The 21,513-nt window shown below is 47.8% G+C and overlaps 3 protein-coding genes across 16 annotated transcripts in view; 2 read left to right on the forward strand and 1 right to left on the reverse strand.

Moving 5' to 3' along the window:
- TMEM150C (transmembrane protein 150C) overlaps positions 1-8,241 on the forward strand; it is a 35,111-nt gene extending 26,870 nt beyond the window's left edge. For 12 of the 13 annotated variants that reach the window (XM_086746213.1, XM_086746201.1, XM_086746209.1 and 9 more), the window contains one exon: positions 2,918-3,200. In XM_086746213.1, the coding sequence (XP_086602339.1) occupies positions 2,918-3,126 (209 nt within the window). In that variant the 3' untranslated portion in view covers positions 3,127-3,200. Of the gene's footprint in view, positions 1-2,917; positions 3,201-7,469 lie in introns of those variants that run through there. The other variant, XM_086746202.1, reaches the window with a different exon arrangement.
- Positions 5,294-16,603, reverse strand: ENOPH1 (enolase-phosphatase 1). The gene is made up of 6 exons (XM_086746217.1): positions 16,071-16,603; positions 12,556-12,657; positions 11,587-11,789; positions 8,683-8,815; positions 8,272-8,395; positions 5,294-7,213 (listed from the first exon to the last, which is right to left on the reverse strand). Exons 1-6 carry the CDS (start codon positions 16,152-16,154, stop codon positions 7,074-7,076), a joined length of 786 nt encoding a protein of 261 aa, XP_086602343.1. The 5' UTR covers positions 16,155-16,603; the 3' UTR covers positions 5,294-7,073.
- A 131-nt stretch (positions 16,604-16,734) lies between these two features.
- HNRNPDL (heterogeneous nuclear ribonucleoprotein D like) lies at positions 16,735-21,161 on the forward strand. 2 transcript variants are annotated; one of them, XR_015258380.1, is made up of 9 exons: positions 16,735-16,926; positions 17,407-17,575; positions 17,664-17,825; positions 18,044-18,175; positions 18,293-18,407; positions 19,233-19,400; positions 19,595-19,692; positions 20,082-20,185; positions 20,893-21,161. XR_015258380.1 is itself a non-coding variant. In XM_086746216.1 (8 exons), the coding sequence occupies exons 1-7, from the start codon at positions 16,838-16,840 to the stop codon at positions 19,663-19,665; spliced, it is 906 nt and encodes a 301-aa protein (XP_086602342.1). In that variant the 5' UTR covers positions 16,736-16,837; the 3' UTR covers positions 19,666-19,692; positions 20,893-21,161. The 2 variants fall into 2 exon arrangements, 1 of the variants encoding a protein (XP_086602342.1); XM_086746216.1 differs by lacking the exon at positions 20,082-20,185 and having other exon boundaries at positions 16,736-16,926.
- The last annotated feature ends 352 nt before the right edge of the window (positions 21,162-21,513 follow it).

The raw sequence follows: 21,513 nt of genomic DNA on the forward strand, positions 1-21,513 counted from the left end.
GATACCTCTCTCTATAGTGGTCCACTTGCCTGGATGATAAGTAATATCTTCCTTGAAGGGATATCTTTCCTTCATACTTGACAGGAGTCGCCTCCAGAGGCTGAGAGCTTGTGCACCTCTTCCAATCATTTTGTCAATGCCTGCTTCCCTAGAAAGGGATCGCAGCTGTTTAGCTTCCTTACCTTCTAATTCCAGGCTACTGGCCCCATTATCCCATCATCGAAGCAACCAGGTGAGAAAGTGCTCGCCTGCACGGCGGCCAAAATCTTTTCGTATGTCTCGCAACTTATTCAGGGATAAGGATCGGGTGGTTTCAGTCTCATTTATGAGTTCCTCTCTCATGAGTTCCTCTTCTTCTTCCTCTGTTCGTGATGGTCCTGGTTTTCCCTCATCCCTTACTAAATGAGCTGACTTTCGCTTCCAAGATTTCTTCTTCTGTACAGGGGCGACTGATACTGACACAGGTTGGTTCTCTGATTCGGCTGCAGTGCCAGTAGCTAGAGTTGGAGTAGCTGCAGTGCCTGTCATTGGGGCTGGAGTAGCCACAGGGCTGGTAGCTGGGGCTGGAGTAGCCGCAGAGCCGATAGCTGGGGCTGGAGTAGCCATGGTATCGGTCGGTTGATTTTTTCTCCCTTCTTCCTGAGGGTGCTGCACGTTAAGCAGTGTTTGGTAGATACTAGCCAGTGCCCAGCACAAAGCTGTAAGCTTTGCCTCTTTAGAATAGCTATGGCATTTTTCTTTCAAATATTCAATCACTTCATCTGGATTCTGTAGTTGTTCGGGAGTGAAGTTCCAGACCATTGGAGGTGAGAAGTTCTCTAGGTACCTGCCTGTCTTCTCCCACATACCATGCCACCCCTGCCCCTCCAACCTCAAGGTAGATCTCCGGGTGAATTTTGTAAATAATTGTTTAATCCTAAACAACATCTGAAACCCATTTAGGACACAGAGCAATAAGAGTATGCTGGCTTGCACATCCCAAGGATATTCAAAATTCTTGAGAGCTGATGTGACTCGCTCAAAAGAAAAAGGGAAGGTAAAGGAGTATGGGAAGGTACCCTCCTCTGACTTCCCCATAGATTGGTTCTCCGGGGAGAAAAAGAAAAATGTGTGATTATTAATAATTCTTACCAAATGGCATCCAAAGTACGGAGTTGCCAGCAATGCCGAAAACAAGGACCAGATTAATTTCATGACCAGTGATGATACCATATCATAAGCCAGTAGTGCCCAGTAAATCAAAATGAGAATTCTCATCCATTTCTGAGAAGTGATAAACAGCATCAAAGGAAATATGTGATGCAACTTAGGACAGACATAACACAACCATGTGAACACGTAGTACAACATTGTGACCAGGGACTCAAATAAAATAATGAGCACTTGTAACAACTTTAACACACTCTAGTCAGATCTGTCCTTACCTCAACCCTTCCTGCCCCACGTTGGGCGCCAAAATGACTGTGATGGTTTAGCCCAAATCACCACACAGTTTCTCGCTCACTCTCCCCCTCCCCAGGGGGATGGGGGAGAGAACTGGGAAGGAAGGAGAACTCGTGGGTTGAGATGAAGACAATTTACTAAAATAAAAGGGAAAACTACAATAATAACAGAATATAAGGATATTAAAAATATACAAAGTGAACAATATGTGTTTTCTCACCACCCGAAGTCCCAATGACCGATACAGCCCGTCCCGAGCAGCGATCACGGAAACAAAACCGAGCAGCAAGCAAAGGAGCAAAAGAGAGCCAGCAAGGTAGGGGGAACGATGCCAGCAAAAACAAGCAGGAAGGATGGATGCCAGGAAGGCAGATACCCACCCTCGCCTGCCCCCACTTATATACTGAGCATAACGTTTATGGCATGGAATACTCTCTTTGGCCAGTTTGGATCAATTATGCTGTCTGTCTTTCTCCCAGCTTCCTGCATCTGCAAATTAGCAAGACTTGGAGAGCAGGACGGTGTCCTTGGTCTCATTCACAACAACTGGTATCATCAGGGTGTTTATGAACATTCTTCACACACAAAATCCAAAACATACCAGCTACTGAGAGGAAAAATTAACTCCATCCCTGCCAAAACCAGGACAGAGATGCCACTTGTTTGTTTGTTTTAGCTGTGAAGATGTGTGATCCTGCCTTCTCAGAGTACAGAAGAAATCCCGAGAGATGGCAGAGCCAGTAGGCTTAAAGGAGATGTGTGTTGAGCTAGAGCAGGTCCCCAGCTCAAGAAGATGTGCTCTGCTTTAGGGAAGCTGAGAATTGCTTTTATGGAGTACTCCAACACAACCCAAGGCACAGCAGTGAGACCCTGATGCTAGGCAATACGTGGTCCAAGCATGCAGGTACATGCTGCCAGCTCTGGCAGCATTCTTTTTCCTTTCAGTATAACGTGCCGTACTGTGTAGACTGATGCTTCCAGATTTCACAGAAAGGGATGATTTTGCAGGTGGTCTAAAGAGAATGAAAGATTGCACAGTGTAGGTTGAAGGGTGTTCCCATTGCCTGCAGTGCAGAGATCTTATCCAGTTCCCGCTGGGAGGCTTGTGGCAGGTAGGGGACCACAGCCAGATCCCCATCTTGCTGGCTCTGTCACTGGCTAGTTAGATGTTCAAGCAAGTCTTTGACTTCTCTGTGCCCAAGTTTTTCCCTCTGTAAATGTTTATCAGCCTGAATTAGGATCAGGAAGCCCTGGTCTGTATAGGAGAGCTGCTGCACTCTGTGGGCATTGTTGGACACCTGACATCCCTTCCATCTCTGGCACCACATTCACACTCTCCTGATGACGGCTAGCTGGGTTGACTGTCATCTGGGTGACTTTGATTGTTAAGATTTTATTGTCTTCTGTGTTGGCTTTCTCTCATCCTGGCAGGTGTCACTGCTCCCACTAGTTCTCCTTGACTTTCCTCTTCCAGATTTCATCCTCATGGCGCAGGGCATCCACATGCATGCTTCCAGGATCCAGTGGGGTCTGGTGATGTGCTTCTTGTGCTACTTCGGCACCTTTGCAGTGGAGTTCAGGCACTACAGATTTGAAATAGTTTGCTCTGAGTACCAGGAAAACTTTCTGAGCTTTTCTGAAAGCTTATCAGAAGCCTCTGAGTACCAGACAGATCAAGTGTAGCCTGTCCTCTGGCAGTGGGGGAGGGGGGCAGGTGTGGTCTCATGGGTTAAACATGACCTCATTTACACTTTTTTGATGAGTTTGTTTTCATGTGCAATCATGATCGTATTGCCAAAGGGCTCTGAGGGTGGCTGTCTCATTAAAAGCCAAACAAAAATAGCTGTCTGCTGGAAGAGGAGTGGATCCTTCTCAGCAGCAGCATGAGAGAGCACAAGCTGTTTAGTTTGTGCTACCAGTGACTCTCTCAGTGGCTCTGTCCACTCCTGTTGTTCAAAACATTCAACAGCCAGTCCTTGCGATGCCCCTCCGAGACAGGCACTCCTCTGTCTGTTCTGCAGAGATGAAGGAAATGGACTTCTCCGGGCACCAAGAATCTTCAGGAGCTGCCAGTTCCCAAGTCACCAGACTGCATTTTTCATGTGTTTCTTGCGTTGTTTTCTTTGCTGACGACTGGTGTAACTTGGTAGGGTGAGAAAGAACACCTGTGTCTTCTGGACTTGGAACAGGCAGTGGAAGACCCCAGCTGACTGGCTTTTATGGTGAGGCTTCCAACCTGGAAAGCAGCCGATGGTAAAGCCGGATTTGGGAGAAATTGTGCTGTGATCTGGAAGTGAGACTTGTCCGATGCTGCCTTGTAGCTGAACAGACCGTCCTGATGGCAGAGGAGATGGCACAGCAGGGTGCTGTGCTCAGAGTCGTGTTTCAGACTCAGCGGTGTGGACTGGTGGAAGCAAGATGCTGAATTAAGATGGGAATGTCTGTGTGCTCTGAAGATGACCCAGAAAATGCTGCTCTTTGTAAGTGCGTAGTGCTTCCACCACATATTATGTGTAATATTTCAAAAGCGTTTTTTTTTTGTTCACTAAGGGGGAGAACTTTGTGTTGGAGACACTGGGCTTACCTGCAGTGAGAACAGAACCGCTACAGATGGTTCTGGGCATAGGGTTTGGTTTTTCTCCTTGTGCATGTAGAAGTCAAACTTCAGACAGTCTGACACTAGGCCTGGGCTCCAGACTCATCAGTGTGGCCAGTTGTCCTGAGTTGAGTCTGACACAGGTTTAAGCGGGCTTCCAATGTGCAGGGAGGCAGTTCTGCCCCGGAGGCTGCTTGATGTGGCCTGAGGGCTGGAGATGCAGGAATGGAACAGCAAAACCAGAAGGGCTTCTCCTTCCCTGGAAGGAGGTTTTCAAACAGAAAATAGGTTTTTCAAAGAAAAAGCAGGAGCTCAAGGGCCTGGTTCAAAAACCTGATTTTGGGAAGGCTGCTGTATTGGCTGGGCAGGGGAGCGATGGGAGTTACTTCTCATGAACATCGCTCCTGTTTTCCTCCGCAAGTCAGGCTCAGCTTAGATTTGCATCTTGTCTGAGCTGCAGAAAAATAAGCAGAAATTAAAATAGTGGCAAAAGGCATTTGAAGGGGAACTCGTATCGTATCGCGGCATTTCTGACAGAGAGGGAAAAGGCACGAGGGCATTCAGTCTTCTGCAAAGGTCAGAGGCCTCTCCTGAAAGGAGAACATTTGAGAAAAACTTCTATCAAAACTAGTGTAAGTAGAAAGCTTTCAGCTAGCCCTTTACTTATCTTCTGTGGGCCAAAATTTTTTCTCAGGCAGCTGTGTTATAAATCCAGAGCATCTCCAGCCAATGGATGGTTGTCTGCAGATTGGACTGCGGAAGGCCTTCTGTAGCTGTGTCATTAGTGGGAAGCTTTCCTGAAGGGATGTGCTGAGTGTGGCCCAAGGGCACAGCAGCGTAAGGTGCAGGGCTCCCCTGCAGCCCATCCGGGGAGCTCCTCTTGGGTGAGGGCAGGAGGGGACAGCCTGGAGAAGATGCAGGTGGGGATCCTCTTACACAGGCACAAACACTCAATGCATATGGAGCACAAAATAGGAATTTGTTTTAAGGGTGTTTTACCGTAAATAGTCCACTGTGACTTTTTAAAAATCAATTAATACTTTCAGTTTATGGTTTTTATATTTTGTAATTTTATCAAAGGAAAAAAAATATGTTTGTGATTTTGTTTCTTTCTCTTCTTTTCCTATATGCAATGCAAACCGAACTTCAGGTTTTTCGTGATAACTCTGTACATTTCTTAGAGTATTTCTAACAAACAGCACATTTCAGTTCAACTAAATGACAACTGATATACACTGAAACATGACCACTAAATAAAGTGCTTTTATGGAGAAAGTGAGTTTTATTTTTGTCCCCTACCCCATGCATAGCTTTCTGATAGCAAAGGCTAAACAAAAGGTGAGTATTTACAGTGTCATGATTAAAATTAACACTTAAGGAAGCCAAGGACTATTCAGCCATGCAGATACTTTTATTGTAACAGTACTAATTAGCAGGTTCTTTCTAGGAGGAGGATCACACGTTACACAGCCCAGAAAGGCATCCAGAGTAGCTATCGCACAGCCTTGCCTGGTACCATCAAAGTTTTAGAAGGGCAATGCTAGCATGATGTGGTTTCCTTCCCCAATGCCCTGCTCTTGCTTGTTCTTTACACAGCAGCCTCCCTCAACAGGGACAGCTGTAGGTGTAGATCAGAGCTCAGGAATGCAACACGCATATTAGTATTCTGTTTCAGCCATCCGTGAGGGCAAGCTCAAGCACAGCCACGCAGGAATGAGTAAGTAGCAAGGGACACCCATGCACGAAGTGCCAGCCCCAGGGAACTGGGGTTTCAGACTGCCTCTGCCTCCACTATTACTAGGTATAACCTAGCTGTGGCTCTCCCTCCTGCACCCCCGCTGAGCCCCTACTGAAATTGTAAGACGGTCAGGGAGGTAATATAGCTTCCTTGGCAGGACAGGATTGGCTGCCTTAGGACGGTGGAGGGTGAAAGCAGGAAAACAAAGTGTTCACAGGTTTTAAAAAAGAGATTTGCCTTTAGGTGTTGGGATCACTGGTGATAGACAGGAAGGCTAAATACAGGCATAGAGTGAACAAAATTAAAGGAAAGTTGTGTTTTTATTTACTACATTAGGAAAAGCTCCATGACCATGTAATAGAAATTGGCACAATTTAGGTAGGGTGGGTGAAAAGGTCAAAGTTTAAATTCCCATTAAATGCAGCAGGATATGTCCATCAGAAGCAGTTTGTTAAGGTTTGCTCCCAGCTGACCAGTGCTATGAAGGTGTGACAGGGTGATGTTGGCTACTGAGAAGGAGCTCCGCGGGTCAGTGCTAAGGGAGATTGGATCCCATAGCACGATGCAGCAGTGAGGTGGGTCTAGAATTTAACTTTTAAAGCTGTATTTATATATACTCCATTGTGGTAGGCTGGCTGTGTAGCTCTAAGCAGCTTCCATATGCAAATTGTTCTGTTTTATACCTAGACCTGCTGTGGACGTAGCCAAGGTTTAATTTGTTCCTCGTCTAAAGAGCTTGCCTGCAGCAAGAGCTGGCTTGTTCCATGGCAGCCCAAACCTACTGTATTATAGCCCACATTTTGCATTTTCCTTTGGGCATCCTAACCCAGCTAACTTTGAAAGTTCTGACTTAGTCAGCAACTCTGTCAGCAGGGAGATGCTCATATTCCCTCACAGTCCCTTGAGGTCTCTCTGGGACAGGGGGACATACACCTTGTTTGCAGACTGTTAATAGAAATGATGGAGCTCATGGCAGGATGTCTCAGCACCAGGTTTCCATGTCTGAGTCTGAAGGAAGCATCCCCTGATCTAACTGCTAGCTAGGAAAGGGGAGGAACAGCAGGGCGTGTGGGTGCTGTTCGTCACTCGGTTCCCAGGTCCAGCTGGCTGCTGCAGGCCTCCATCCTACTGCAAAGGGGACTTCACACCACACTCCACACATACCTGCCTGCACTAGTCACAGGTCCAAGACATGATGTGGATTTGGTTTTAAAATCTGATTATGGACAAAATTACCTAATGTTACACATGGACAATTCAGGTGAAGCACAGTCTTTTGTGCGAGCATCGCTTTCCCTAAGTGGAGGAAGGCAAGAAAAGTTCAGTGAAAGATGAGATGAGGCTGTAATACGATTTCTCATCATCTGTCAGTCCTGCATTGCCTGGTCTGATCACCACAGCCACGTGAGTATCCGCTTCCTCGGCTGCATTGGCTTCTGAAACAGAGGTGAGGAGAGCAGAGATGAGATGTGCTTATTGACCTCTCCACATGAAAGTCATTAAGGCCTGAAGATGCCCCAGAACACTAAAGTGCTATTAAAGGCTGAGACTGAGAGAGAAGCGTTTATGCGTGAGGCTGCAGGGCTCTAGAGAGGGACCAGCTCCTGGCAGACCTGCTGTGGATGACTGTAGCTGCTGCGTGACAAGAGTGGACAGGAACTGGCTGCCTCACCATCTCCTCCCCTCTCCCAGCTGATGGCTATCCATGGCACCGTGCAAGCAGCACACACCAGCAGCTCGATTCCTGTCGTGAAGAAGCTGGCCTGTGGTAGCGAGTCCAACACCCCCCTTCAGGAGTCGCTTCTCACAAGCTGCTTTCGCTCCCCAAGCACAGCAAGAGGCCACAGGAAACGATAGAGGGAAAAGGAGGTAACCGCAAGCTCCCACCAGCTCTGTTCCCAGGGCTGGGGAGGAGGTAAGGGCTAACTCCTGAGGACAGAGCTGACTTAGACTGAGATCACAACCCACTGCTATTTCTGTCTGAAAGATGTTTCCAGCAAAGTCAGGAAATTAAATTAGCTTCCCGAGCCTGGCTTTCCAGGGGTCAAGTCTTGTGACCAGGAGCAATGTTTTGTAATGGTAAGTGGCACAAAGAACCAGCCACCACACATGCTATGTAGCAGCACAGCAGATATCATCTGTTCCCCTGAGCATAGGTCATAAAAAACGCTGACCCTGTTTGCAAATGGGGCATGCCAACTGCTTCAGCAAATGCTCCACTCTGCTTTAACAGTCTCTCCTTGCTTGCTGGTGCAAGGGCAGGTTTTCTACTTGACCTATTTTCCCTCGTTGCAGCGCTGCTCACAGATATCCCACTGCTGTGCGAGAACCTGGATGTGCAAGGAAGGAGCATGGCAGCAGCCAGGGGGATGCCACCTAAGCAAGGTGGTCTGTAGCCCTTCTGGGGTGCTTGTGACAAGTCAGCAGCACGCATGTAAAGAGCACCTGCTTCCCTCACACAGGCGAGAGCTAGCAGGACTGGCAAACCACCTACCTCGAGGGACATCCGTCAGGAAGAGGATGTTGTTGGTGGCGCACCCGATACTGGCGGCAATCCTTCTGTAGCTCTCACTTTCTACCTTGGGGCCTATTTTGGTATCAAAGTGGCCATCAAAGAGCTGAAAGAGAGATAAAAGCAAAGGCCGTTGCTGAGTGCCACCTGAAGAGCAGGGCTTAACCTCACTCCTGAGCAAAACAGCCCCTTTCCTTTCTACCACAGTAACAGGGGGTCAGTGCAGCCATGCTAGCATACTCAACTGGCCGAGCTTAACTCCCACGGGTCAAACCCACTACCCCACCTTCCTGTCCCAGACTCTACTCAGAAAGCATTGTGGCAAGGGTAGTTGTGGGAGGGAAGTGCTCTGCAAAGGGAGAAGCTGTTAAGGAAGGTGATAAGGTTATCTACCTCTAGGATATCACCTTCTGTAGAGTATCCAAACAGAAGCTTCTGGGCTTCAATGCTGCCTGAGGAGTAGATATAGACCTTCATCCCTGCTTCCCGCCACTTCCGGATGGCTGGAACCACGTCCTCGAAGATTCTGGAGCAAAACAGGGCAGCAGGTAAGGGAAAAGCCAGAGGTACCTGGAGGGACACCTTTAGCCAAGCACTGTGACAACTGTCCCATTAGTTTGCACGGGGACTTCATTCTCAGTCTGCTCAGGGATTCTGCAAGCAGGGAGTCTGTTTCAACAAGTGATATATTCTCAGCTCCAGCCAACTGAGCAGCTCATTCACTGCTACACAGACAGCCACTCTGATGAGCTGTTTCAGCCATTCAGCAAGAGTCTCTCCAGCCCCTTCAATTTGGAGAGTGGAGGAAATATTGGGGAAAATGCATCCCGCTGCTTTTCTCTGCCAGGGAGGACAGAGAAGACAGGCTCTTGCATCCTGAATCCCACCTGCCTTGCAAGGTACACAGGTTTCCCTGTTCGTAAGAGCTATGGCCGTAAGCTGCATCCGTATGGGGTAAACCCATCCCACAGGTTCAGGCTCTGACCATGCGCAGGGAGGAGCTGAGAGGAGGTTGCAGCCGCAGGAGCTAAATGAGCAGCACTGTACAAACTGTTTGAAGCCAGACAAGAACTTGCGAAAGGAGTGTGCCCTAAGGGACTGAGGTCAGAGCTACTCAGCAACTCAGTCAGCTTGTACAGTACTACCTGTGGGTTAGATGTGTTCCAGGCTTAAGCGCACCGCAGAGGATAATCCAGTTCCCTTTCACTAGGCGGCAGCATCCCTCTCCTTATTCTTCTGGCCTTTCAGAGTGCTAGGAAGGCAAGCAATGGAAGGTCTAGCAATGGGCTGACAAGTCTCAAAATGTGAGCTCTGTCTAACTCCTGGGTAGTAGCTGCCAGAGGACAAGCCCAGCAGCAGGAAGCGAAGCTGTGAGAGAGGGAAGAAGGACCAAAGCCAAGGCAACTGCTGTATAACTGCTAACAGACGTGTCTGTTGGTTCCCTCATAGCCTTCTCATTATACCACAAGACCTCTCCGGTGCTGCACTTACATGTATGTAAAAGCTCTTTGTATGCAAAGGACATTTACAAGATGACCCATGTACCGCAGGAAACTGAAAGCTAGAGGATGCTCAAGAGGGACAAAGTGAGGCTGAAAATAAGTTCCTCAATAATACATGGTTGATAAGGAAAGGCCACAACAGCTCAGAAGTGCAGAGAGCAGTTTGGGTTTGATGTGTCAGAAGGATGGAGAGAGGAGCTGGAGGAGACACGATCCCCAGGGAACTGAGTTTTCGTCCCCATCCAAATCGCAGCCTTCCCACCTGCACTACACAGCTCTGTGTGGCCACTTGGGCCAAGGCCCAAAAATACTGCCCCAAAAAGGGGAGCTGAGCACCTGAATGCCTGAAGAAAGAGGGCTTGAAACAGATGCAAAAGGAGGTGTTGGACTGAGTTTTGCAGACTTGTAGCAATCAAGTGGCCCTTTCTTCATCTCCAGTTTCTTGGCCACCTTCTCAGGACCTTGTTATGCTATGTATTTTTTTTAAACGTAGTTAATTTTTTTCCATAGTTATTTATTAAATGTCTCTCGTGTCAGCTGAAAGTATTTTGAGGTTGTACGGCACCTGCAGAAACTCCCAGCTACTCTCATGTTTTCATGTGCTGAGTTCAGTGCTTGGATTTCAGACACTGATGTGCCAGATACAGTTGGGTGAGGGGGAGACTTTAGAGACCTCAGTCCTTGGGTGCTGCCAAGCAGCAAGGCTAGCTCCACATGTTTTGGGCTACTATAAGACAATTAGCCCTGTTTTTGAAAAGAAAACCAACAGGATGTCTGTCCCTTGACTTGCTTTTGGGTTTTGCTGCTTTCTGTGGTGGATGCTTATATTTTTCTATGAGCTCTTTTTCTTCTTCCACATTCTTCCTTTGGCAAAACACTTTGTGACCTTAAGGATTTGTTTTACTTCCTTAGGAACTTGCATAGTTTTAACAAGTATCTCTCGCACTAAATAAGAAGATCAGGTTTAACTCCAGTTGTCCTTACTTATGCACCCTTGTGTTGTGGCTGAAACATAAAAAGGAGCTTGAACACAAAAAGAAGTGGAAAGGTAGGAAAGCTAAGAGACAAAGCAAGAGGAAACAACTGAAAGGACCTGACCCTGCACCCCTGGCTTATTTAGGCTTGTTCCAAAATGTGAGTGCAATTCAGAGATAAAATATTCAAGATGGAGAACTGTAAGAAGTTCATACTTGTGCCTCAGTCTCTTGGTTTACCAAGAAATCTCTGTAGAGAAATCTTGAGACACTTTCTGAATTTTTAATGCGGAATAAAGTTGTGCCAGTCACAGCAGCTGAATTGCCCTGTGTCACACCGCCATTACTTTGTTCTGTTTCTCAGACCCTGTCTCCTTTATGGACTCTGCCTAGGTAGCTGGAGAACTGGCTGTTCCTCAGCATGTACCTGTCGATTATTCCTTAAGGAGAAACACTCTCACCCACTCGGCATCTTCCCAGTGGGGACTGAGACTACTTGGTCAGTACCGAGGTTACTGTAAGCTTTTGGTTCCCTAGATACAAAGATTAAGCTCAAGCAATTTGTGTTTCACAGCATGATCAAGTTTGAAATAAAGTGTCTGCAGTTGGCTCCAGGACAGCAGTGGCCTGGCTTAAGCCATGACAGAATGTAAATGTATTGGCTTCTCCACCAAGGTAGTAATCTTATTTGCATTTGTATGTGAGGCTGTTTCCAGGAATAGCTTACACAGCTATTCTGCTAATGGATGTCTAGGAAAGGTGCACCCCATACCTGCCCCAGGGAAAGGGGCACACAATTAACCCCACACACAATTACTCACTCTCCTTTGACGTGCCCAGTTGCATAGGCTGCCCTCCACATGTGACCCTGCAGCTGCTTCAGTGCTGTGGTCTTCCTGTCCAGAGACATCTGCCAGTGCACGTTGTCTACGACCGCCTGGATGACCCGCTCCATCTCCTCTTCCCCACTTCCACTCTCCAAAGGGATTGGCACAGCCCCATCCAAGCTGGAGTCCTCCTGAGCCTGGAAATAATCCATGATAAAAAAAAGGTGAGGGAAGAGGTCTCAACATCTCAGTTTAGGAAAGGGGTCTAACACCTGCATCAATGCATCTCTGTGCAGGACAGAGCTTCAGCTGCTCTTCACACAAAGAGTTACAACATTGTTTGAACGCTTTCCTCAGGAGGAAATTCAGACTTCAGTAGTGTCTAGAAACACTTGCTTGGATTGTACTTTCCAAACCCAACAATTAGCACTACCATATCTGTACTGTAAATACTGTAATGAGAATGATACTTGCTTAAGTATTTAATTACTGAAATTAAGGCAAAGAAACAAATACGTCTGTTGGCTTCAGACAGCCACAGGTCTCATGCTGCGTCCCTATATGGAGCCAGGATACGCTGCCCTGTGCAGAACAAGTACCCTGCCATCCCTCCACGCTGCTTCCCAAACAGGCATCTAGAAGCCCCAGGCAGCAGATTCAGCAAGAGAAGGGCACAGCGCAGGCATGAAGCTGAAAAGACATGGTTCGACACCCACTCAAGGGCCGTTAAGACCAAGGTGAGCTGAGGGAAACAGCTGAGCTGCTGCCTACCCAGCACCAGCCCTTCCCTGAGCACAACCTCAGGCTTTGGGTGGGGAAGAATCAGCCCACCAAAGCAACCAGCCTCTGTGGGAGGCAGAGAAGTGTGGGCTCGTGTTGGCTGACTGAGGGAGTCCGAGTGACCTGAAGTCTCCGGCATGCTGTGAAAATCCAGAGAGACACGGCGTAGCTCCGTTACTTAACCTGTTTCCTCAGAAGTCCGACGTCCCGCTGGCACTCCTCCTCGTCCCAGTGAGCACGCAGATATTCCTTCACGTTGTCTTTGATGTAAGGGAACAAGGTCTCCTGGCAGTGCACAAGAAAAACAGGCAGCTCCTTTAACCTGGCAGAGGTAAGGCTGACTTGCTTTTAAAGCAACTGTTTGCATGTGTTGGTGTGTATGGTTATTTTCCCCGCTTGAGCTTCCCCTATGGTACTGCAGCTTGTGAAACTGCCTGCCAAGGGTGACTGCCTGGTCACAGGCCAGAGCCAACCTTGGGCCAAGATCAGTGCAGGTGGGTTTTTTGCACAAATGCTTATGCAGCTGCAACTTTTAAATCCCAGGATGGAAAGGTGGGTGATAACTTCCCCTGGGCTTGCAAAAAAAATATCTCAAATGGCAGATGTGACCCCAAGTTCCCACCAGCTGAGGAGTACAAGGCTGAATGTGCTCTGAACTGACAAGTTATACTACTCTATTTTTAATGGGGTGCTTGTCCTAATTAAGGTCACCCTGAAAACACATCTCAACTTCTCACCAGAGCTAGATGACCGTTTTAGAAAGAAAAGTCTAGTCCAGCGACACTAAGCTCCATTGGACAGTCTTGCAAATAAAATTAAAAGGGGTTAGGGAAAAGTGCCACAGGACAATTACAAACCTTCCCAGAGATCCCAAGGGCAACCAGAAATAATTACAAATTACTCTCATTAGTGGTGTTTCACAGCTGAGAAGCCACAGGCAGCCTCTGTGACAGCATCTCTGGGTGTGAGAAGAGCCTCAGGACAACGGAAAGGGCAGGGAGCTCCTTCCTTCAGGTACAGAATCAAGCTTTTCTTAACTGGAAAAAATTTGGGATGGCGAGGAGATGGGAGGAAAGTAACGCAAGCTCGCCTCTCCTCAAAAAATGGCCAGTGATATTTTTCTCCTCACTGTATGTCACCTTTAACTTGTTACTGAATTAAGAAAATGGTGGTACTGAGAGCCTGATGTGGTGGCAGAACTGCAAGATTTTCTATTACTCCAATACTGTCTTTTCAACATTGTATATTTTAAAAACAATGTAAATTTAGGGGAAAGGAAAATCTCTCAAAAACGCCTAGAAAATTACAAAAAACTTGTCTAGGGAAATCAACAGTCTTGTAATACCTCCAGTTACTCTCTCATTTCCTGTATTTGAGCCTAGTTGCTTTCAAACTGTCTTCTAAATCATTGAGGAAATTAAAGAGTATCCACTGGGAAATGCAACCGACCTGCTGACTTGGTTTAACTTCCTTTACAACTTGGATGTCAAAAGGTCCCAATTGCTTTCCAAAAGCAGTGTTCCATGCTCTTGTGCTGGCAAAGAAAAACTACCAAACAGGCTCAAAAAGTGCTGTTTATTCTGTGATTCAGTGGATTTTAAAAGGGTAAAAGCCTTGGCCCATTGGCAAATGCATCGGTCTGTGGTCCAAGAGGGGACAGCCATGTGACAGCCAGAGTGCTGAACAGCCAGTGGGACAGACAGTTTATGGATGTCAGGAGTGATCCCAGGTAATGATGTACTAAGTTTAAAGGGCCATGAGTTTCTGTGGAAGAAAGACTCCTTGCATCCTGCAAGGAAATACCTCCATCTCCAAGACTTCAGCTTTCAGCAAAAGTTGGCAACTGCAGACTCTTGAATAGGTTTAACTGGGGCTGTTATTAACCTTCAAAATTTCACTAGCTTCTCTTTTATCTTGGCTACTGGGGGACTTGAGTCTGCCTGTGCACAGCTCCCATCGCTCTGTCCATCTCCCACACATGCCAGGGAGATGGGCACTATCACCCACCGGACTGCTGGGCTCCTCGGGAATGTCCAGCCCCAGATATGGCTGCCTCAATACAGCTTGGGAGGACGGAGAAACAGCCATCAGCAAACACAGCTCAAAAGCCCTCCTAAGCCTTTGCAACTGATCACAGCAATGTTAAACCCAGCATAAAGGTTTACCACGGAGTAAAGGGTGGTATTTTTACCATTAGTAGACATATAGCACACTGTAATTAGCGCCTGTAGGATTTCAAGCGACCCGAGTCAAATTTCCTCTCAATGTGCATGCAAACTGCCACAAAGTTCAGGGACAATCTGCTGTTTTACAGGAAATCTGGCAAATCCCAGGGCATGTATTTTATCAAATTACATCTGTCTCCTGCCCCCCACCTTTCTCTGCCAGGGTGGACCCAGCAAAAGAGAAAACTTTGGGTAGGAAATGGTCTCAGGCGTATTATATGTTATTTGCATGACAGCAAAATGGATTCAAGGTGGATATAACCAACTTCGTTGCTGTGTTAGATGTTTAGTAAGAAATCTGAGCTGTTCAGACTGTTTAAATTAAAAGATATAATGGGGAGAGAGGCAGTTGTAATGTCATCTAGACCTGCAGTTTCTTCAAGAGCACTGGAAGAACATGGACAGAAAAGATGTAGGTCCTGTTGTTCATCTGTTAACCTGTATTAGCAGAAACATCTAGAAAGCCTGGCAAGAGCCTTCCACCCCTCTGCGCATCATGTGGCTCACAAAGCACCTTCGTAAACTACTGGCAAAAAAAAACCAAACATCAAAAGCTACAACGTCTCACACAGAAATACAGTTAATGGCAGAAGCAGAGACAATTCCGTTCATTGTCTTAAGTACAAACAAATTTCTCCCTCTTTGTGAAACACACAAGAGGGAGGGTGCTGCAGCAGCTGCCGAACTGCAAAATTTAATAGCATATTTACAGCATTTGCCCCAGTGCCTCCTCTTGGCCTTGCAGACTTCCCAGTCCCCTGGCTTCTGCACCTAAACCAACATTTTCAATAGTCTTAAGCTTTCTCCTAGGCAATGGAAGCCACTGGCATGTATGCGCTGTTACTACAGCCCTCCTCATGTACACTCGATAGGCTCTCTGTGCTGCCCTCCCCCAGTGCTGGTCCTGTGCATGCTGGAGGAAGGACACACACCAGTGACAGCGGAGTCATCCGACTGCACCCCCTTTTCGAAGGAAAAGGCAGTGGATAACCTCAGACAGTACTCCAGGCTCTCTGCAAATCCAGGTGAGCTGCTGCAGCTGAGCAACAGGGATGCTCGTGGGCTTTTCCTCAAAGAGGCTGAGAGCACTCCAACTGCCAGGTACCAATGAGAACAATAATGCACGGAACCGCCCTGGACCTGAACAGTTCCCTGTTCCCCTGCCCGCAAAAGAGGCGGGCGAGTGGTAAAACGAGAAGTATTTTCTCGGGAGCATTATTCAGAGAAACACAGAAAACGTGTCACGGCTCTGGCGGAAGCTCGCAGGGCGGCAGCCTCGGGAGCGGCGCCCCGCGCAGGGTGCCGTGCCGGCCAAGGGGACTGGGGCTGACAGCAATCCCCCCCTCGGCCGCCGGGGGCGGGGTGCTGGGGGTCGTGATGACAGCGGCGACGCTAACGGAACCGGATGCCGGTACCAACGGGGCTCCCGGCCGCGCGGGGAGGCCGTTGCCGCCCGGCCCCGCCGGATCTCACCTGGACGAAGGCGATGGGGGTGGTGGTGCCCTCGATGTCCAACAGGATGGCGCGCACCTCCGCCGGTACCGGCAGCACGCCCATGGCGGCGGCGGCGGGCGGCACGTGGGGCGCGCCGGGTGAAGGCGGCGGCGGCGGCAGCGGCGGGCGCTCCGCCTTGCGGCTGCGGCTGCGCAGGGGCGCCGCGCCGGGTCGCGGCGGTAGGTGAGTGCGGCGACGACGACGGGACACCGGCGGCGGGGAGTGCCCGCCCCCAGAGCGCCCGCCCCGCCCCGCCGCCTCCTGGACTGAGTTTCTAGGTTGCACGTTATCTCTCCGCCAGCCCCGCCGCCGGAGTCTGCTTGTCCCGGTCCCCTGGTGCCTGTCTCCGCCCAAGGCACGGACCTCCGCCTCGCCGGTGGGCCCGCGGCGGGAAGGGCGCGGGAAGCATCAAGCACGCGGAGAGGCGAGACGGGCGGGGATAGCGGCTGCCCGCCGCACTCCAGGCCCTGCGGTAGGGCACGGCTGTACCGGTGCCGCGGCCGGGCTGTGGCCCTGGGGCTCGGGAAGGCCGGCCGCCCGGCGGCGGGCGGGTGCTGCTACCCCGCTGGAAGCCGCCAGGGGCGCTGCGGCTCTGGGCGAGAGGGCAGCGCTGATTGGCTGCCGGCGTGGGTATATAAGGCCGGCGCAGGCGGTGCCTGGATCTCTTCCGCCGCCATTTTCTCGCCGGAACAGGTCTCTGCTGTCTCCGCCGCTCGCCTGAGCAGCCCAGCCGCCCTCGTACCGCCATGGAGGACGCGACTGAGATGACTGGCGGCCCGGAGGAATTCGCCGAGGGCTCCAAGATTAACGCGAGCAAGAACCAGCAGGACGACGGGTAGGGCCTGGGGGGTCGTGCCTCCATCTCGCTCACCCTCCCTCCTGGGCCGCGCGGGGAGGAGAGGCGGCTCGGGCGCTGGGAGTGGGCGGGGCCTCCACATCCCCACGCCAATTGCCGCGCCCGCCTTTGTGTCCCGGGCTGGTGACCCAGTTTCCGTGGGGCGGAGAGGGGGAGCTGTCAATCGGGGGCGCGACATCACCGGCAGCCTATGGAGGCGTGCAGACCTGGCCCCGTGTATAATGGCGGGGCCGGCTGCTGAGAGTCCCTCGCTGCTGCCGCAGCATCCGGGAGCAGCGGGCTCGGCGCTCAGGCCCTGCGAAGCTGAGCCGGCTGGAGGTGGCTTCCTGATGGCCTTCGGCTTGCAGCGGCCGCGAGCGGGCTTGCTCCGTGCTCCACACTCTACGCAGGCATTTGCTTCGTACTGTGTGTGTACACACGTGTATTTACGTGTATTTGTACGTATTTCTTGCGTTTCAGGAAGATGTTTATTGGAGGCCTCAGCTGGGACACCAGCAAAAAAGACTTGACAGAATATCTCTCTCGGTTTGGCGAAGTTGTGGATTGTACAATTAAAACAGACCCAGTCACCGGGAGGTCGAGGGGATTTGGGTTTGTACTCTTCAAGGATGCTGCCAGTGTGGAGAAGGTGGGTGGATTTCTTGTGGATTGATGGCACAAAGCCTTCCCGTGGCACTGTAGTGATCTGAGACTTTGTTTCCTTGTGTATTTCTTAGGTGTTGGAACTGAAGGAACACAAACTGGATGGGAAGTTAATAGATCCTAAAAGGGCAAAAGCCTTAAAAGGGAAGGAGCCACCAAAAAAAGTGTTTGTTGGGGGACTGAGCCCAGACACATCTGAAGAACAGATTAAGGAGTACTTTGGTGCTTTTGGCGAGGTATAGTATAATGTCATCTAAGAACTTGTCAGGAAGAAGCTGGCTCAGGCTTACGTAAAACTAGGGATTGTTGAAAGTATATGCATGTTAATGGTTCCATAGTGTTTGTGGTGGGCTGGTTGATAGCTGTCAGAAGCAGTCGTCATAGACATTGGGTTGACAAATGGTGGCATAAAAAGTTACTTACAGATTTCATGCGTAGGTACTTTTGATTTCAGATTGAAAACATTGAGCTTCCTATGGACACAAAGACAAATGAAAGGAGAGGCTTCTGTTTCATCACGTACACAGACGAAGAGCCAGTAAAGAAGTTACTAGAAAGCAGATACCATCAAATTGGTTCAGGCAAGGTATGGAAGCTCTCATTCTTGGCATGTGAAATAGACCATCTTTGTAGGATTCCCTGAAAGCAGCTTACAAAATGGTCTTGAAATTCTTGATGAGTTAAAGAATTTTTGTCTTTACAGTGTGAGATAAAAGTAGCACAGCCCAAAGAGGTATACAGGCAACAACAGCAGCAGCAGAAAGGAGGAAAAAGCAATGCATCTGGTGGACGAGGAGGTGGAAGGGGACGTGGACGGGGTGAGTGTTTTGGATGTTGAAATTAATGTAAATGCTTAAGTGTCTGTACCAAATACTAAGGTGTGTTTAGGTACTCCAGGTTTCAGGCTGCATGCAGATCTCCTGTTGAAATTGAATGTAGAAAGTAGCCTGTTAGCAAATGGTATTTTGGTGGTTGTGATTGCTTGTGGAAGCTTAAGAATCTCTTCCTGCTCTGCTTGCATTCAAGTGGTGAAGTGGCAAGCAGGGTGTAGGGTGCTTTTATATACCTGCAGTTGACAGCACAGCTAAATAGGTATTGCAGTTATTTCATGTGAAGGGATATGCTTCATGGAAAAAAACTATGAGCTGTTTGCTAAAGAGAAATACAGCCACTTTGCTACACCTTGCAAATAGATGAGAAGCAATCAACTGTTATGTTATAGGTTAATGCATCTCAGTCTTAAAAGACAAGCCGTCACAACCTGCATAATGCAGTAAAGCTGATCCTGTGATATAACTTGGTGTTCAGGCAATTAATGATCCAAAATGCAAGTTGAGCTGCAAGGGAGCTGCTGTAGTGCATGCTTTCAGAGTGGTGTTTTGTTTTTCCTGGCCGTTTCATGGGCAGGACAACCTGGCTTTCTCTTAACGTTGTTGTGGGTGATAAGATCTTATGACCCCTCTCTCATATCCATATGCCTCAGTTCTTTTTAGAAAACTATTTTTCTTGGGTTCTTGCGTGTAAGAGGATTCTTCCAGGTAATAGTTCTGCACAAAGATTGCCATAGAAAGTTAGATGAAGTGGCATAGGAGAGAAGTGAAATAATAAGTTCTGTAACTTATAAATGCTGTACTTGGTTTTAGGTCAGGGACAAAACTGGAATCAAGGATTTAATAATTACTATGATCAAGGATATGGAAACTACAATAGCGCTTATAGTGATCAAAGCTACAGTGGCTATGGAGGATACGACTACTCTGGGTACAACTATCCCAATTACGGATATGGGCCAGGATACACAGATTACAGTGGTAAGTGGTTTTGATCTCATTCCAGATAGTAATAGCATGCATCTTTAAACAGGGGCCTCTCTTCGTAACTTGTTCTGCAACACCAGAATGAGTTGGTGTTGGTGTACTGTATGGGAACAGTCTCTTTCAGACTGTCTGATATTAACCTTAATGCTTCTGGGTTGTTCCTCCCCCACCCCCCATGTTACCTGCAGGTCAACAAAGCACATACGGAAAGGCATCCCGTGGTGGCGGCAATCACCAAAACAACTACCAGCCGTACTAAAGCAGTACCTAGTACTTGAGGAAACAGGTGTGTACATGAGTGCAAGGTCCACTCTGAGTATGTCTAATCTAATTAAAGATCAATAGACAAATGAAGAGTAAAAACTTGCGTAGCATGACTTTTCTTTTAATTAAGCTTTTGTTAACTTAAAAAAATACTTTTTTTTTTTTTTAAAAAACAGCTTTGCCTACAGTGTCTATAGATCTTTAACTTTGTAAAAATGTGATTTTTATCTTCTTTAGTAGTTCAGAAAAACATAAGAGTTTTTCTGTTTTGCATTGTGTACCAGGTGGTCTAGAGGAATAATTAAACTTATTAGAAGTATTAACAGGTAAAGTACTGAAATGGGTACAACTTAAGGAAAACAAGAATGTTGTCTTCTAACTCTGACATTATACCTTGTTTGTACCCGCCAGCGGGAACTTCATTGCAGGCCGTGTGTCACCCTGACCACGTCTATCTCTGGGGTCGCACGTTGCAGGCAGAGCGCAAGGCATACACCAGAAAACGCTGTCCTGTGGTATGGTCTCTTCCAACTTCATGTACCAGCGTAAAGATTAAAGTGGAAAACTTCAGACTTTGGCTTCTTTTTTTAATCTTTTTGGAGATTAAGTGTCTTAACTTAAATGGTTTTTTACAGGAGTTAAAGTACATAAATGCCTTTACAGCTTAATCATTTGGTCTTCTGTTTAGTGTTGTATTTCAATTGTGGAACCTCATTTTAAGTGTGTTTTCTTTAAGATTTAATGCTTGCTTTTTTCTTTTTATAGCTAATAGTGAAATCTGCAAACCAAAACGAACTTTTAAATCTGGAAAAACATTAAAGATCATATGCAGGTGGACTTGTTTGAATTAAATCAACCTGACTTGTGTTTGCGCAGCAGTCGTTTGGATGGATAAACAAATAATCAGAAACACTTCTGGCAGTGTTTCGGGGGGTGGGGGGGCGGGGAACGACACGACTGATCCAGACACTGATTAATAGTCTAAATTGGATGTGTGGTGTTCTGGAGCAGGTTCCTAAATGGGCTGAATGCCTTTATTTGGGGAGATAAATTACTGGTGGGTAACAAAACCTCTTCTGTTACCTTAATAAATATGCATATGATCTTTAACAGTGAAGAAAGGAATATATAGAAGACTTAAAGCAGTTCATGAAAATGGACCTTTTAACAATTCTTGTAGTAACTTGCACAGGTCTGACATACATTTTGTCTTGGCTTTTAGGTAGAGATACTGCAACAAAGCCATCTTGCAGCGCATCGTGAGTGAAAGAAGGGTGCTCTTCGTGAGAGGAAATGACTATTTTGTAAAAGACTTTTAGTGTACGACACAACTGTGTCCAACTGTACATAGCAGCCGACTAGTTTTCTTTTATGGTTTTTACTTTCTTTTTGCCATTCATGTTATGACACAATGTGGACTTGTGTTTATACAAACTTTATTTGTATAATTTCATGTTAAATGATTCTCTAATAAATGCTTACTTAAGTGAATATGTAGTTTTGCTGTTGGCTGTCAGCTTACAGTGGTGTAACTATGCTTGTATAGAAGGGCTGGTACCATCATAAATGGCTCAAGACAAGGTTATTGTGCAAACAGGTCAGTACAATCCACTCCTGTTCCTGACTTCTCATAAGAGAGCACCATAGTGCTTTGAGTTAGCATCACTGTGGAAGGTGGCAGAGTTGTCTCCTGAGAGCTGTAGAAAAGAGGAGAGGGTGGTCTGTGGCACAGTACTGTCGATTTCATATATCGAGGGAGGGATCTCGAACTACAGCAGCACCTTTTTAATGCTGATAGTACTGCTTGGGGGATTGGAGAGGGAGATAGCACTTTCTAAGGTTT

The sequence above is a fragment of the Chlamydotis macqueenii genome, chromosome 4 (assembly GCF_036417535.1).
Source record: "Chlamydotis macqueenii isolate bChlMac1 chromosome 4, bChlMac1.mat, whole genome shotgun sequence".
NCBI lineage: Eukaryota > Metazoa > Chordata > Aves > Otidiformes > Otididae > Chlamydotis > Chlamydotis macqueenii.